Here is a 17,731-nt window from a genome sequence, read left to right as displayed (position 1 = left end):
ACTGGAGTGTTGCTCTTTGAAGACTTCTGAAAGTAAGCTCCCCACCTCATCACTCTCGGATTTTGGAAGGCACTTCAGATTCTTAACCTTGGGTTGAGTGCTGTAGCTATCTTTAGAAATCTCACATTGGTACCTTTGCATTTTGTCAAATCTGCAATGAAAGTTTTCGTTTGTAAGATGAACAACATATGCTGAGTAGTCATCTGAGACTACTATAACATTAAATATATGGCAGAATGCGGGTAAAATAGAGCCAGAGATGTACAATTCTCCCCCAAGGAGTTTAGTCACAAATTTAATTAACACATTTTTTTAACAAGCGTCATCAGCATGGAAGCATGTCCTCTAGAATGGTGGCCAAAGCATGAAGGGGCATATGAATGTTTATCATATCTGGTATGTAAATACCTTGCAATGCCAGCTACAAAAGTCCCATGCGAATGCCTGTTCTCACTTTCTTTTAAATAAGAAGTTGGCGGCATTATCTCCCATAAATGTAAACAGACTTTTTGTCTTAAAAAAAAAAAAGAAAAGGAGAACTTGTGGCACCTTAGACTAACAAATTTATTTGAGCATAAGCTGCTACTCTGAAACTTGTTTGTCTTAGTGATTGGCTGAACAAGAAATAGGACTGAGTGGACTTGTAGGCGCTAAAGTTTTGCATTGTTTTTGAATGCAGTTTTGTAACAAAATATCTATTTGTAAGTTTCTTTCATGATAATGAGAATGCACTACAGTACTTGTATAAGGTGAATTTAAAAATACTGTTTTTACAATGCAAATATTTGTAATAAAAATATAAAGTGAACAGTATACTTTGTATTCTCTTGTAATTGAAATCAATATATTTGAAAATGTAGAAAAACATTCAAAAATATTTAATTTCAATTGGTATCCTATTTTAGTGATTTTAAAAATGCGATTAATCATAATTTTTTTGAGTTAATCACATGCGTTAAATGTAATTAATCAACAGCCCTACTTTGCTGCCATTCTTTTTATTCTCTATAGAAGGTGCAAAAGATGTTATAAAGTTTTCTTTTGCTTGTTTACATTAAATGGAGGTCTTGTCTTTTATGAAATTCTGTGGAGAACTGATAGGTATAGCATCAGGTAAACCATGCAAGTGAGAACCTGACTGAGATAGAATTGTTTTTTTGTTCACAATTGCTTTAAAGCTCTAATGCCTGCTGAACTTAGTTGAGATCCTTCTAATATTCATTGACCCCAGGGCCATCTAAGCTCAGAGGAAGCTGTAAGTGGAAGATCTAGCTATGGAAGCTGCTGTTTTGTATGGTCCTCATGCTGCAGATATTAGTGTTGAAGAAAAATCTTCCTGATGCTTTGGGGAAACCTATTTTAAACCAAAAGATGTTTTAAAAGTGATTTCAGAAAGCTGCAACTGGCGTAAGAACTTCTCTAGCTACATGAGGTTACAATGCAAATATACAGTCTGAGCCATGAAAGAAATCTCTCAAATATAAGACCAGACTTAACATTCCTGATGCTTCTAAGATTTAAACAAGAAAATGTTCAAGCCTTATTACAAGGACACAAATACAAACCCATATTTTCTTTGTAGGTCACCTCAAACTTTTATCAATACTTATCACAAAAGTTGTTCCATGATACCGGCTTTGCAGCTGCTTCTGTGACTAAAAAGATTGTTTGTATTGCTGCTGAGTCACAGGCTATTAATTGTCTTGGTGACGCCTAGTTAACTTGATACTATTTTGATCTGCAAATCATTCACTTTGTTCATTTGCACCTTTAAATGTATTTTATATACTTTGCTCAATAAAAGAACAAACAGGAGCATGGGAGCCAAGTATTTGGGGCATGGAGGGCTGTGAATGTTGTTCTTAAAAGTAATTGTTCATATTAAAAGGGTGCAAAGTGGGAGGTCTTTTTCATAGTTTCTTGTGTACAACTTTCAAATGAGAACTACAAAAATAAAGTGAAAACTGAGTTAATCACTGTTCCAATCAACCAGGTCATGGAGAGTTTGGCACAGAAAAGTTTGAAGTTGATTCTTCATAAAACTTTCCCCTCTGACATTGTTACTTCCTGGTTTGCTAAATGTATATTCACCAACAAAAATTTTAAACTTATTTTAATTACATGAATGCAGTGTCTTGGTCTCTACTGTTAACTTTTTTGGGGGGTTGTTGAACTGTTATATTAATACTTGTCCATCTACTGAAGTAATTTGGGATTTTAGTTCCGTTCACGTTTGCTAGCCTTACATTTTGATGTCTCTTGCAAATTTGATCTACTGAATTCACAATGAGGAAACATGTAACAGAGGAGTCAGCCATGCAAAGTGTGAAGAGTTGATTAGGGTTTGTTTAGTCAAATAAATCTCAGGAAACTCAGCCTTGGAATGGGCTACAATAGCAAGCATCACTCCTTGAAATCTGTGGGTACATCTACACAGCAAAAGCTAGCCTATTCACGCTAGCTTGAATGCAGCTAGTGCAGGTAATAGGTCCATTGACAGCAGGCTTGTCTGACTATGTAGACTCCCTCCTCAGGCCCTACACTCCCAGCTGTCTTAGACACCACTGACTTCCTGAGGAAACTACAATCCATCAGTGATCTTCCTGAAAACACCATCCTAGCCACTATGGATGTAGAAGCCCTCTACACCAACATTCCACACAAAGATGGACTTGCAAGCCATCAGGAACAGTATCCCCGATACTGTCACAGCTAACCTGGTGGCTGAACTTTGACTTTGTCCTCACCCATAACTATTTCACATTTGGGGACGATGTATACCTTCAGATCAGCGGCACGGTTATGGGTACCCGAATGGCCCCCACAGTATGCCAACATTTTTATGCCTGACTTAGAACAACACTTCCTCAGCTCTCATCCCCCTAATGCCCCTACTCTGCTTGCACTACATTGATGACATCATCTGGACCCATGGAAAAGAAGCCCTTGAGGAATTCCACCATGATTTCAACAATTTCCATCCCACCGTCAACCTCAGCCTGGACCAGTCCACACAAGAGATCTGCTTCCTGGACATTACAGTGCTAATAAGTGATGGTCACATAAACTCCACCCTATACCAGAAACCTACTGACCGCTATGCTTACCTACATGCCTCCAGACCACACCACACGATCCATTGTCTACAGCCAACTCTACGATACATCCACATTTGCTCCGACCCCTCAGGCAGAGACAAACACCTACAAGATCTCTCTCGTGCATTCTTACAACTACAATACCCACCTGCTGAAGTGAAGAAACAGATTGACAGAGCCAGAAGAATACCCAGAAGTCACCTACTACAGGACAGGCCCAACAAAGAAAACAACAGAACGCCACTAGCCATCACCTTCAGCCCCCAACTAAAACCTCTCTAATGCATCAAGGATCTACAGCCTATCCTGAAGGACAACCCATCACTCTCACAGATCTTGGGAGACAGGCCAGTCCTTGCTTACAGACAGCCCCCCAACCTGAAGCAAATACTCATCAGCAACCACACACCACACAACAGAACCACTAACCCAGGAACCTATCCTTGCAACAAAGCCCGTTGCCAACTCTGTCCACATCTATTCAGGGGACACAATCACAGGGCCTAATCACATCAGCCACACTATCAGAGGCTCGTTCACCTGCGCATCTACCAATGTGATGTATGCCATGTGCCAGCAATGCCCCTCTGCCATGTACATTGGTCAAACTGGACAGTCTCTACGTAAAAGAATAAATGGACACAAATCAGACGTCAAGTATTATAACATTCAAAAACCAGTCGGAGAACACGTCAATCTCTTTAGGCACTCAATTACAGACCTAAAAGTGGCAATTTTTCAACAAAAAAAAAAACTCAAAACCAGACACAATGAGAGACTGCTGAATTGGAATTAATTTGCAAACTGGATACAATTAACTTAGGCTTGAATAAAGACAGTACTTGTATGAGGTGAATATAAAAATACTGTTTTTTGTTTTTACAGTGCAAATATTTGTAATAAGTGAACAGTGTATACTTGTAATTGAAATCAATATATTTGAAAATGTAGAAACATTCAAAAATATTTAATTTCAATTGGTATTCTAATGGTGAACTAATAAAGTATTCCCCACCCCACTGTTCCTCAAACATTCTTGTCAACTGCTGGAAATGGCCCACCTTGATTATCACTACAAAAGGGTTCTCCCCCCCCGCTCTCCTGCTTGTAATAGCTCACCTTACCTGATCACTCTTGTTAGTGTGTATGGTAACACCCATTGTTTCATGTTCTTTGTGTGTATAAATCTCCCCACTGTATTTTCCACTGAATGCATCTGATGAAGTGAGCTGTAGCTCACAAAAGCTTATGCTCAAATTTGTTAGTCTCTACAGTGCCACAAGTCCTCCTTTTCTAGGTGCAGTGAAGATAGCACAGCATGGGCTTCAGTGTTTGCTAGCCCACTCTGTACTTACCTAGAGTCTGTGCTAGGCTTGTACAAACCAAACTGAACTTAGTGCTATACTGTCTTTGCTGCTGTTGTTGGCTTTAAGCTAGCTCAGGTACACTAGTCTGTGTACAGCTTTTTTTCACTGTAAGACATCTCTCAGGGTGTGAAAACTTTGACAAACAGATTTGCAGACCTCCAGGAAGTGCTCCATAGATTGCATTCAGTGGACTGCTGTCTGAGAATGAATAACCTACATCATTGACTCATTGATCCCAGTTGAATCTAGTCAACTCTGGTCCTTGCAAATAGCTCCAGTTCAGCCTTATTCTTAAACTTCAGAGATACAGTTTACTGTAAACTGTTTTGCAGGTTTGCATCCTGAAAAGATGAGTGCTAAATCTGTTTTGAATGATTTCAGCTCCAAGCAAAATGATGTGATCCTTAGAATAAGGACGTAGAATGTAGTGTTGGCAAAGACATGTTAGCAATTGACTGAGACAAAATACTGTTGTAGTGGGAAGGTTGTTGAAGCTGTCACTTTTCAAGGAGTGGATATATGATTGAAGCTAGACTCCTCTAAAATTAGCAACGTTTCACAGGCAAACTTTGAAAATGGGTTAACTTTTTGATGCAAAGTTTAGTGTTGCATTGGACACAAACAGAACCGAACACTTTTAGTCATTTTTGTTAGAAAAAATCAGTTTCTACCAGAATGAGAATTTTTCAGGAACATTTTTCATATGAGTTGAAATGCCATTTGTCCATAAGTTTGCCAGTTCTACTTCAAGCTAAACAGGGAAGTGTACTGTGCTGGGAAACCATTTCTAAACCCCAGTTCTTTTCGTAAAAAGAAAAGGAGTACTTGTGGCACCTTAGAGACTAACAAATTTATTTGAGCATAAGCTTTCGTGAGCTACAGCTCACTTCATCGGATGCATCCGATGAAGTGAGCTGTAGCTCACAAGGAATGTATCCGATTAAGTGAGCTGTAGCTCATGAAAAGTTATGCTCAAATTTGGTAGTCTCCTAAGGTGCCACAAGCAGGTTTTTTTTTTTTTCTTTTTCCGAATACAGACCAACATGGCTGCTACTCTGAAACCAGTTATTTTCATGTTAATCTTGAATACCTGCACAGATGTACAAAACCTTTTTACTCTACCCAGTTTAAACATCAAAGTTAGCGTGTGAAGCTGGTGGCTGCTAGAATAGACTTCTTTTTTTGGGGGGGAATCCAATTCACACCTATTTCCTCTGTTGAAGCTTAATTAATCTATTGAGTCTATACAAATATATTGCTGCCAGATGTAGCCCAATCTGTAATAGTGTAGCTTAAGAGTATAAGCTTTTGTGGAAAAGGGAGTTCATTTGTCTTTACTAGGATGAATAATTACTAAACTACTCCTGCAGTGTGAAACTCCATTACCTCCGTCTGTGGCCTAACTATTGGTTTCAAAGGGTGTGTACGTGACTGTAGAAAACCATTTAACTTCCAGTGCTAAGGTCTTGGAGTCTGAAGTAGGAAGCTCTGTGCTCAGAAAAATCATCCAGAACAAACTATGACACAGGTAGAAAGTGGGAGATTCTAAATGCATTTAGTCCCAGACAGGAGTGACTTTATGGATAATGGAATTGCACTCCCTTTCTATTCCAGTGCTCAAAATGGCTCTGCAACACTCGATTTATAAGAAAGATGAGTTCCCACTAAACCAATAAGGGAAAAATTACACAATTCCAGGTCAGATTCACAAGCTCTGGAATACAACTGGGCAAACAATTGATTTTGGGTTTTTTGGTTAAGTGGCAGTTTTGAAAAATTTGGAGAGAAATTGATTCAGATCAAACTGAATCTTTGTTGAATAAATTACTTTTCTGAAAATTAGCACTAATGTGCAACACTTGCTCATGGTACAGAACAGAGTTGGTCAGTTCACCTGTCAAATATTTTAAGCACTATTAGAACAGTAACAATAACACATGATTTTAGGGTCTCCCATAGGCTCGGTCTTAATTATGCCTTATTACAGAAAATGAGTTAGTCTCTAAGTTATTTTAACTTAGAAACCTGAAAAACACAATGAAATTCTAAGAGTGGCACCATGATGCAATCAATAAAAGTAGCTGCTGCCTACATCAGGGCATTGTTTCTGGGATATTTGTCAATATTTGACAGTGGTCAACTGACATTATTTGACTAGTCGGTTGACCGGCTTTTCATGCTTACTCTAGAAAACTGGCTAGTCCGGTGGTTCTTAGTTACCATCTCGCTATTAGAAAGCTAATGCACTTTTTGCCGTTTGATATACACTTTTTGTAAGTGATGGCTATTGTCACATGATTATAATTGGTAGAGGAGGTGGTCCATGTAACCATGACCAGAAGGGGAAGTGTCCATGATGCTGTCTAAGATGTAGCCCATCTTGAGATAATCTGAACCCCTGTTCTGGAAAGAGGCAAAAGATTAAAGAAATACCATCACTCTTCTCATGAGCAATGAGAAATGGTCACAGGATAAAATCTAAACAGTGAAACCTTTATCCTGGACAAACGTCTAAAAGTAGTCTTTTTGCATTCTAACAGTTGATGACTAGCTGTATTGAAAAACCATTGTAAACAAATTGTGGGGAGCAGGACATAGATAATTGGTATTAGTTCATGCACTCCCTGTTCTAGCATTTTCCCCTTCTTGCATGCTATGATGCCCCATAATCTCTAAATTCCATTTTCTACTCCTGAGAGACAGCCCTCTTAAATGAGGGGGATGAATCTTTGGGGGAAGTAGAACTGAAAGATAGTCTCCCATCCTTCCCCACCTATCTTAAATTAAAATGACTTGTCTGGGTGCAATTGAGCTGCATGAAAAAAGATCAGATTAGCTCCTTTTTCACTACTGAATCCAAATGAAATCATTATTGATGTAACAAGCTATAAGTGTTGCCAAAATGAAGTCTGGTAGGCTTCAGTGTCAGTGAGGAGGTAACTAAATTGGGTGTGCAGTCAAATGTTGCAATTACTTTGCTGGTGTCTTGAGCTTTAGACAAGTAGGTATCTGCTGAAGTTGGTGGTTCCCAACACTCTTGAAGCCAACAGTTCATAAAAAATTGATCTTCCTGTGACCTCTCAAAGTGACTTTTTCTATATTAGAGAGTTGAACTGTTAGGTACAAAGAATTCAGTATGCCCACTAGTCATATTGATTCAGTTAAAAAAAAATTGCACTCTTATTATGTTTCCACACTATCACCATATTAAACAAATGGCAAAGCACTGGGTGCAGTTCTGGATACAGTTCACAAACAGTACATTCTGGAGAACTTCTCACTGGCCTTGGATAGTTGAATTGCTTCAAGAAGTCTGTGTCCACACAAACTAATTCAGGTTGAAACATTACCAGTTCTCTGAAGTGGTGAGAGCAAGCTATTCCAGGCTATTCAAAGCGCACGCACACAGTGTTGGGGACAATTTCCTTGTGCAAGTGCTGGAGGAACCAACTAGGAGCCATGCTCCTTTTGACCTGCTGCTCTCAAACAGGGAAGAATTGGTAGGTGAAGTAGAAGTGGGTGATAACTTGGGTAGCAGTGACCATGAGATAGTAGAGGTCAGGATCCTGACAAAAGGAAGAAAAGAGCAACAGAATACAGATCCTGGACTTCAGAAAAGCAGACTTTGACTCCCTCGGAACTGATGGGCAGGATCCCCTGAGAGGCTAATATGAGGACAGGAAAGGAATCCAGGAAAGCTGGCTGTATTTTAAGGAAGCCTTATTGAGGGTGCAGGAACGGAACAGACCATCCCGATATGCAGAAAGAATACCAAATATGGTAGGCGACCAGCTGGGCTTAACAGAGAAATCTTCAGTGAGCTTAAACACAAAAAGGAAGCTTACAAGAAGTGGAAACTTGGACAGATGACTAGGGAAGAGTATAAAAAATATTGCTCGAGCATGCAGGGAGGCCAAAGCACAACTGGAATTGCAGCTACCAAGGGATATGAAGGGTTTCTACAGGTATGTTAGCAACAAGGTGATCAGGGAAAGAGTGGCGCCCTTACTAGGTTGCCTCCTTCATTCAGTAACAGTGGAAAAAGCTGAAGTACTTAATAGGGTGTTTTTTGCCTCAGTCTTCACAAGCAAGGTCAGCTCCCAGACTGCTGCACTGGGCAGCACAGTCTGGGGAGGAGGTGAGCAGCCCTCAGTGGTGAAAAAAATAGGTTGAGGACTATTTAGAAGAGCTGGACATGCACAAGTTCATGAGGCCAGATCTAATGCATCCGAGGGTGCTGAGGGAGTTGGCTGATGTGATTGCAGAGCCTTTGGCAATTATCTTTGAAAACCCATGGTGATAGGAAAGGTCCCGGACAATTGGAAAAAGGCAAATATAGTGCCCATCTTTTAAAAAGGGAAGAGAGAGAACCTAGGGAACTACAGACCAGTCAGCCTCACCTGAGTCCCTAGAAAAATCATGGAGCAGGTCCTCAAGGAATCCATTTTGAAGCACTTGGAGAGGAAGGTGATCAGGAACAGTCAACATGGATTCACCAAGGCAAGTCATGCCTGACCAACCTGGTTGCCTTCTTTGACGAGATGACTGGCTCTGTAGATATGGGGAAAGTGGTAGACGTGATTATCTTGTCTTTAGCAAAGCTTTTGACACTGTGTATTCTTCCCAGCAAGTTAAAGTATGGATTGGATGAGACTAAAAGTGGATTGAAACTTGGCTAGGTTGTCAGGCTCAATTGGTAGTGACCAACGGCTCAAGGTCTATTTGGCAACCAGTATCAAGCAGAGTACCCCCAGGGGTCTGTCCTGGGGCTGTCTTTAGTTTAACATCTTCATTAATGATCTGGATGATGGGATGGATTGCACCCTCACAAGTCTGCAGATGACGCTAAGATGGGGGGAGTGGTAGATATGCTGGAGGATAGGGTTAGGGTCCTGAGTGACCTAGACAAATTGTAAGATTGGGCCAAAAGAAATCTGAGGTTCAACAAGGACAAGTGCAGAGTTCTACACTTAAGACTGAAGAATCCCATGCACTGCTACAGGCTGGGGACCAACTGGCTAAATGGCAGTTCTGCAGAAAAGGACCTGTGGATTACAGTGGACGAGAAGCTGGATGAGTCAGCAGTGTGCCCTTGTTGCCAAGAAGGTTAACTGCATATTGGGCTGCATTAGTAGGAGCGTTGCCAGCAGATCAAGGGAAGTGATTATTCAGCACTGGTGAGGACACATCTGAAGTATTGCATCCAGTTTTGGGCCCCACACTACAGAAAGGAGGTTGACAAATCAGAGCATCCAGCAGAGGGCAATGAAATTGATTAGGGGACTGAGACACATGACTTGTGAGGAGAGGCTGAGAGAACTGGGCTTATTTAGTCTGCAGAAGAGAAGTGGGGTGGGATTTGATAGCAGCCTTCAACTACCTGAAGGGGGGTTCCAAAGAGGATGGAGCAAAGCTGTTGTCAGTGGTGGCAAATGACAGAACAAGGAGCAATTGTCTCAAGGTGCAGTGGTGAAGATCTAGGTTGGATATTAAACTATTTCACTAAACGGGTGGTGAAGCACTGGAGTGGGTTACCTAGGGAAGTGGTGGAATGTCCATCCTTAGTGGTTTCTAAGGCCCAGCTTGATAAAAGCCCTGGCTGGGATGATTTAGTTGGTGCTGGTCCTGCTTTGAGCAGGAGGTTGGACAAATGACCTCCTGAGGTCTCTTCCAACCCTAATCTTCTATGATTCTATGAAATTGGTTGGAGTACTTGTGTGTGTGTGTGTGGACATAATGTTTCACACATGTACTAGGGGGAAAGAGGGATTCTAGTTTTGTCTAAAATAAATGTACTGTTTTTTCGTGCACTGATGCAAATACCACATCTAGAATATAAGTATGGCCATACTGGATGAGACCAATGGTATCCAGTCTTTTGATAATGGCCAGTGCCAGATGATTCAGAGGAAATGAACAGAACAGGGCAATTGCCTGATTCTTCCTTCCCCACGGCATGGGCTTGCATTACTGGCCATCTTTGCTAATAGCCATTGGTGGACCTATCCTGCAGGAATTTATCTAATTTTAACCCAGTTATACTTTCAGCCTTCAATATCCCCGACCATGAATTCTAGCTGATTGTGCATTGTGTGAAGTACTTATGTATGTTTTTAAACTTGCTGGCTATTACTTTAATTGGGTGACCCCTGGTTCTTGTGTTGTAAAGAATAAATAACACTTCCTATTCACTTTCTCCACACCAGTCATGATTTTATAGACCTCTATCATATTCCCTTAGTCAACTTTTTTCTAAGATGAACAGTCCCAGTTTTTTAATCTCTCATATGAAAGCTGTTCCATACCCCCAGTTACCTTTGTTGCCCTTCTCTATACTTTTTTCAGTTCAGACCTCTTTCTTTTTTGAGATGGGTTGACCAAAACTGCATGGAGTATTCAACGTGTGGGTGTGCCATGGATTTGTACAGTGGCATGATATTCTGTTTTTATCTAACCCAGGGGTTGGCAAACTGCGGTAGTGTGAGTCACTTTTTTTTTTGAGTCAATTTTTTTACTATGTTTGATTCTATGCTTGTTTTTGCATATAGTGCTGCTCCCTCATCTCACCTGATTCATTTACACATTTGGTCTCCTTTGTATTTTTCTGCTTTGCTTAGTTTCCTCTCTCCCCATTTCTCTTCTCCTAATTTTTTCTTTCACGTCTGATATGTGTTACCGGTTCTTGTCCTGGTCTACCAGGGAAACTTCCCCAAATTCTATTTGTTTGGATTTTTTTTAAACCAGCATAGACTAAGCTTTACTCTCCTTGCCAGTTTTCTCTCCCTTTCACTTATTTCTCTCCCCACTTCTCCAATAGTTGCTCCTCTTTCCCATTTCCTCACTTTTGGGAACTGTCTTCCATTTATCTACCCCCACGGCTGCTGTCACATTCTCTCTTCAGTTCTTTCCTCAGTTCTACGCAGTGCTGCTCCCTGTCTTGTCAGACGTCCGGGAACAGCACTATGTATGACCACCTAGTCAAGGAAGACAATGTAAGAGCAGTAGCGGTGAAAGAATGACTGGCCAGTAATGGCCCTGCAGCGACTTGGGACAAGGCAATGAGATGGATGTGTCCCCCATGTTGGGCTCTTGTTCCCTTCAGAAGATACATCCCACAGCTTAGAAATGCATAGCCTACCTAGAAGCTACTAATTGTTTGCAGCAGAAACTCTTGTTTAGTACTGAATGTCATGGACACTCTTTATTATGCAGACTAACCAATTTGCAGTTAAAGATCATAGGCAAAGCAACCTTTCTTAAAGGTTTTAGTAGAAAAAGTTTCCTGGAAAGTCTCATTGGGAGAAGCCTGTTGCTATGGCTCCATGAATAAGGAAGAAATAGAACATCCAATTTCCTGTACGCTCCAGCCTCAACCAGGTGAAGTAGGTCCCTAATGACTGAGGGGCCTTGGGTGTATAAAATGAGGTACAACTTGCCTCTCTGCATTCAGTTATTTTTATGGCTGTTACAGCTATTCCAATTATAATACCTACCCCATAATGTCCCCTTAATGAGCAAAAATAGAAGTGGATTTGAAACCTAGGGGTTACTTGTAGTTAATTTTTAAACTGTTACCATAAACCAGGCACAACATGAGGCTGAAATGCTGAATGTAAATTCTCTGAAGCTGAAATTTAACAAGCAAGGAATCTGTTATGTCAATGGAAAATTCTAGACGGGATGTGGGAGTAGTTGGTTTCAGTGGCTTGTATATATTGGTAAGGCCCTACCAAATTTACACCCATGAAAAATGCATCACAGACCGTGAAATCTGGTCTTTTGTGTGCTTTTGCCCTATACTGTACAGATTTCATGGGGGAGACCAGCTTTTTCTCAAATTGGGGGTCCTGGCCCAAAAGAGTTGCGGGGGGGGGGTCACAACGTTATTTTAGGAGCGGTGCAATATTGCCACTCTTACTACGACACCGTCTTCAGAGCTGGATGGAGACCGGCAGCTGTTGGCCAGGCACCCAGCTCTGAAGGCAGCGCCAGCAGCAGCAGCAGTGCAGAAGTAAGGGTAACAGTACCGCAACCCCCCTAAAATAACCTTTTGACCTCCCCTTGCCACCCCAGTTCCTTTTTGGGTCAAGACCACTACAATTACAACACCATGATATTTCAGATTTAAATAGCTGAAATCATGACATTTGATTTTTAAAATCCTATGATCGTGAAATTGACCAAAGTGGACTGTGAATTTGGTAGGGTCTTATACATTGGAATTGGAGCCAAAGCACTGTAGTTAAAATGGTTTTTATCCCAATGTAGATGCTTCACCGCATCTTTGCTTCACAGCATCTGTGTGCTGTGCCCCTTGTCTATTTCAAATGCAACCATATTGAGGGGGTTGTTACAACATGGCTATCTATTTTTGATGTATAAATGCATCTTAATCATGTCTCTGAAGCATAACACAGGCATGGGCATGCACAGGGCAGTAGCATTGTTTGGAGACAGCTTAAAAAAAAAAAACTGGTAATTTCCCCACTATACTCTAAGATCATACTAAGAAAAGGAGTACTTGTGGCGCCTTAGAGACTAACAAATTTATTTGAGCATAAGCTTTCGTGAGCTATAGCTCACTTCATCGGATGCATTTGGTGGAAAATACAGTGGGGGGGATTCTCTCTCACACACACACACACACACACACACACACACACACACACACACACACACACACACACACACACACACGAAACAATGGGTTTTATCATACACACTGTAAGGAGAAAGAAAAGCAGTACTTGTGGCACCTTAGAGAATGCATCCGATGAAGTGAGCTGTAGCTCACGAAAGCTTATGCTCTAATAAATTTGTTAGTCTCTAAGGTGCCACAAGTACAGCTTTTCTTTTTGCGAATACAGACTAACACGGCTGCTACTCTGAAAACTATAAGGAGAGTGATCACTTAAGATGAGCCAGCACCAGCACCGGGGTGTGGGGGGGAGGAGGAAAACCTTTCACGGTGACAAGCAAGGTGGGCCATTTCCAGCAATTAACAAGAACGTCTGAGGAACAGTGGGGTGGAGAAATAATTTTACTTTGTGTAATGACTCATTTCCTCATGTTGTTTCTGCCCCCCCCCCCCCCCCCCATTGTTCCTCAGACGTTCTTGTTAACTGCTGGAAATGGTCCACCTTGATTATCACCATGAAAGGTTTTCCTCCTCCCCCCCACCGCTGGTGATGGCTCATCTTAAGTGATCAGTCTCCTTACAGTGTGCATGATAAAACCCATTGTTTCATGTTCTGTGTGTGTGTAAATCTCCCCACTGTATTTTCCACCGAATGCATCCGATGAAGTGAGCTGTAGCTCACAAAAGCTTATGCTCAAATAAATTTGTTAGTCTCTAAGGTGCCACAAGTACTCCTTTTCTTTTTGCGAATACAGACTAACACGGCTGCTACTCTGAAACCTGTCATTATGTAAGATCATACTATGTTTTAACCATGTTATGATAAATATACTATAATTGGGACCAGTGTCCTCTCATTTTTTACATACATGTGTGGAATGAATTTTGTTATGCACACCCAGTATGGAGGCGATGTGTGACACAACGAGGGGTTTGGAGTGTAGGAGGGGACTCGGGGCTGGGGCAGAGGGTTGGAGTGTGGGGGTGATGAGGACTCTGGCTGGGGGTGGGGCTGGGGATGAGGGGTTTGGAGTGTAGGGGGGGCTCAGGTCTAGGGCAGAGGGTTGGGGTGCAGGCACGGGTGAGGCCAGGGATGAGGGGTTTGGGGTGCAGGCTGCCCTGGGACTGGAGGGGGAGAGGACTCCCTCCAGCCCTCTCTCGCCACAGCAGTTTGGGGTCGGGAGAGAGGCGCCTCTCCCTGGCTGCAGCAGCTCGGGCAGGCCTGGCCTGAACCAAGGGTTGGGAGGGGCTCCTCTCCCCTGCCATGGCAGAACCATGCTGGGGGAGAGGCAGCTGCACAACCGCACAGCTTAGAGGGAACTTAGATTGGGACCCCAGCAATAGTTACACTACAACTGGTTCCTCAAGTATAGCAACAGCAGGAGAAATTTTAAAACTAGACTGGAAGAGCAGTAGAGAACATTGTGGGGAGCAGTTCCCCACTGACAATAGGTGAGACTAGACTCCATAGGTCTTTCTGTCTAATGTTTTATAGTTCTGTGAAGTGGTAGCTCACAGTTGTCTCCAGAATGTCCTCATGTTCAGGTTCCTGCATTACTAGGCCTGGGACTTGGAGAAGCTTGAACTGACTGTCATCTGTATCACCACTTCATTTGCTTAAGACAGTTTTCAAAAGCAACTAGTTCTTGGGTGCCCAACTTGAGACCTTTTAGCTGAATTTCAGAAGGGCTGAGTGCCCAGAGCTCCCGTTGACTTCAAGTGGAATTGTCAGTGTTTAGTATTTCTGCAAATATGGCACAAGGTCACAAGTTGGACACCCAACAAGGAAGAGATTGAAATTATTGCTTCTTGGCAGAAATGTGTTTAAACTTTCAACCGGCATTTTAGTACATCTTGGCCTCTACCACTAATTAATGTCTTAATACCTTTCCAGCTACAGGCCTAAATGAATAAGGAAATCTTGTACCAATTACCAACAGTTATACTGGTTGAACTTTTTTTTACAAACATAGCAGTATAACTATAAAGGTGCTTTATTGTTTGTTTTGCATTCTTAATTTGAATAAGCTATACAAGTACAACACTCTTTTATACTAATGTAACTTTGTCTATCAGTGTAGTTTTTAAGCAGCACAGCTATTTAGTTTCACTGGGTGCCTACAGAAAATCACTACTGTTCTAAAGTAGGGAACCCTTCCTGTTTGATATAGAAACAAGCTCAAATTTAATTTCCACAGCATTATGTAAATATCTTGATCAGACAAAGGGTCCAGACAGAAATTTAAAATTTAAAACCTGAAAATTGATTGGCTTTTGGTGATATCAAGACTGTGATGCATCGCTCCAGATGAACTAATCTAAAATTCCTTCCAATTCAAGTGACACTGTTCCTAAACACAATTTACTTTAGTTGTTACTTGTTTTTCATTATGTAGCTTTCTTTTCCTGTAGTTGAGTATTGTCCAATCATTCTAGAGGGATAATTAAAATTTTTTTGGTAGATTTTCTTTCACAAATTGGTATTCACTGTATCTGAGAAGTGCTATTAACTTGATAAATTAGCACTATTATAGGCATGTAATGTAATACAAACTCAGTACTATTCTCCTTATCTTGGTGCCATTAATAAACTTTTAACAGCTATTGCACTATTATGGTTGGAAGGCAAACAGCTAAGTACTTTGCTGAAGAAGTAAAATCCAAATGGATATACTGTATTGTGGATCCTCTCGTTAGACTTTACTCAGTCCTTATGCAACTTTCTCTACAGTTAAGTTTATGAAGACTCTCATATTCTTGCTTCCCTTAGCCGTGAAGACTTCCAACGGATTCCTGAGCTTGCCATCAACCCCCTGGGAGACCGGATTATCAATGCCTTTTTCCCAGAGGGGTAAGTTCCTATTGAATGCATTTCCAAATGGTCTAAAAGTTTTGTGACAAACATTGCAAAGTTCTAATTGGAGGTATGTTTATGGCTAAAGATGGGAGAATCCAGGTATTCAATTCCTACTATCTTCAGTCTTCCCATGCATTTGCTGTGTGACTTTGGGCAGTCACTTAACATCTTTTTGTATGGTTTCCAATCTGTAATATGGGGATACTTGCCTACCTTACCAGGGTGTGTTAATCCTTAATACTCGGTTCTGGTTCACATGTCAACCTATTCTCCATTCCTGTTATCTTGCTGCTGAATGCCTCTGGTGAAAGTCCAAGAGCCTTGAAATGTGTTAACCATAGGTGCTGACTTTCTTTCATGTGGGTGCTCGGCCCTCCCCCCCCACTCCACCCCTGCCCTGCCCCTATTCCAACTCCTTCCCCAAATCCCTGCCCCGGCCCCACCTCCTCCCCTGAGCACGCCATGTTTCTGCTCCTCCCCCTCCCTCCCGGAGCATGCTAATGCTGCCAAACAGCCGTTTGGCAGAGGCCAGGTGGGAAGTGCTGGGAGATGCAGCGTGCTCAGGGGAGGAGGAGGTGGGGCAGTGGATGAGGCAAGCTTGGCTGCTGGTGGGTGCACAGCACCCACTAATTTTTCCCTGTGGGTGCTCCAGCCCCAGAGCACCCACAGAGTTGGCGCCTATGGTGTCAACTACTTGCATTAAACTATCTGTTCCACCTTGTAGTTAGCTGTGACACTGAGTACATTTCCCAGACCTAAAGAACAGCTCTGTGTAAGCTTGAAAGCTTCTCTCTCATTAACAGAAGTTAATCCAATGAAAGCTATTACTTCTCCCACCTTCTCTCTCTAATATCCTGGGACCAATATGGCAACAGCAACCCTGCATAGAGGAGACAATACAGACTTATCCGCTACAAACTCACTTCTAGCACTAGTATCTCTTATCAAGCAGCTTTACTCCCTAATTGTCTGGTTCTCCACCTTTGGACTTTCTTTAAACCACCTTGCCTTCCTCCCAGGATCATCAACTTCAATGAAAAGTGACATTCAAGTGTAAGGTTTCAGAGTAGCAGCTGTGTTAGTCTGTATCCGCAAAAAGAGAAGGACTTGTGGCACCTTAGAGACTAACAAATTTATTTGAGCATAAGCTTTCATGAGCTACAGCTCACTTCATCGGATGCTTGTGCTCAAATTTGTTAGTTTCTAAGGTTCCACAAGTCCTCCTTTTCTTTATTTATGTGTAAGCTGCCTTATCCTGCACCTCAGTCTCTAGCTTGGCAGACTGTCAATCCATCAGCTGTAAGGCCTCTTCTTTGTCCTCGTTCTTCTTGCTGTCTAGATGTAGTCAGTCACATAGGTGCAGACTCCATGGGTGCTCTGCATCCGCCGGCAGCCCAGGTCCCCTCCCCGCTCCCCTGCCCCACCTTGCCTCCACCTCCTCCCCTGAGTGCACCATGTCCCTGCTTCTTCACCTACCTCCCAGCACTTGCTGCCGCAAAACAGCTGTTTTGCTGTGTAACAATTCCCAGGAGGGAGGCAGGAGGAGCGGGAATGCGGTGTGCTCAGGGGAAGAGGCGGGGCCAGGGTGGGGATTTGGGGAAGGGGTTGGAATGGGGGCAGGGGCAGAGGGAAGTCAAGCACCCCCGGCACCAGCAGAAGTCGGCGCCTATGGTCAGTCGGACCCTCCTAGAGACACTTTCTCTGGGATTCAGAGACTGCTTTCCTAGATTACTTCACTATCTGTCTGATCCTTCAGTATCTTCTTTGGGGA

General features: G+C 42.2%; 1 protein-coding gene across 1 annotated transcript in view; it reads left to right on the top strand.

The window, feature by feature from the left end:
- CHP1 (calcineurin like EF-hand protein 1) overlaps positions 1-17,731 on the top strand; it is a 38,487-nt gene that overhangs the window by 12,587 nt on the left and 8,169 nt on the right. The window contains exon 3 of the mRNA XM_038407400.2: positions 15,874-15,954. Within this exon, the coding sequence (XP_038263328.1) occupies positions 15,874-15,954 (81 nt within the window). The remainder of the gene's footprint in view (positions 1-15,873; positions 15,955-17,731) is intronic.

The sequence above is a fragment of the Dermochelys coriacea genome, chromosome 6, assembly GCF_009764565.3.
Source record: "Dermochelys coriacea isolate rDerCor1 chromosome 6, rDerCor1.pri.v4, whole genome shotgun sequence".
In the NCBI taxonomy this organism is placed as follows: Eukaryota; Metazoa; Chordata; order Testudines; family Dermochelyidae; genus Dermochelys; species Dermochelys coriacea.
Note: the sequence above shows the minus strand (reverse complement) of the source record. Positions and strands in the feature narration are given on the sequence as shown.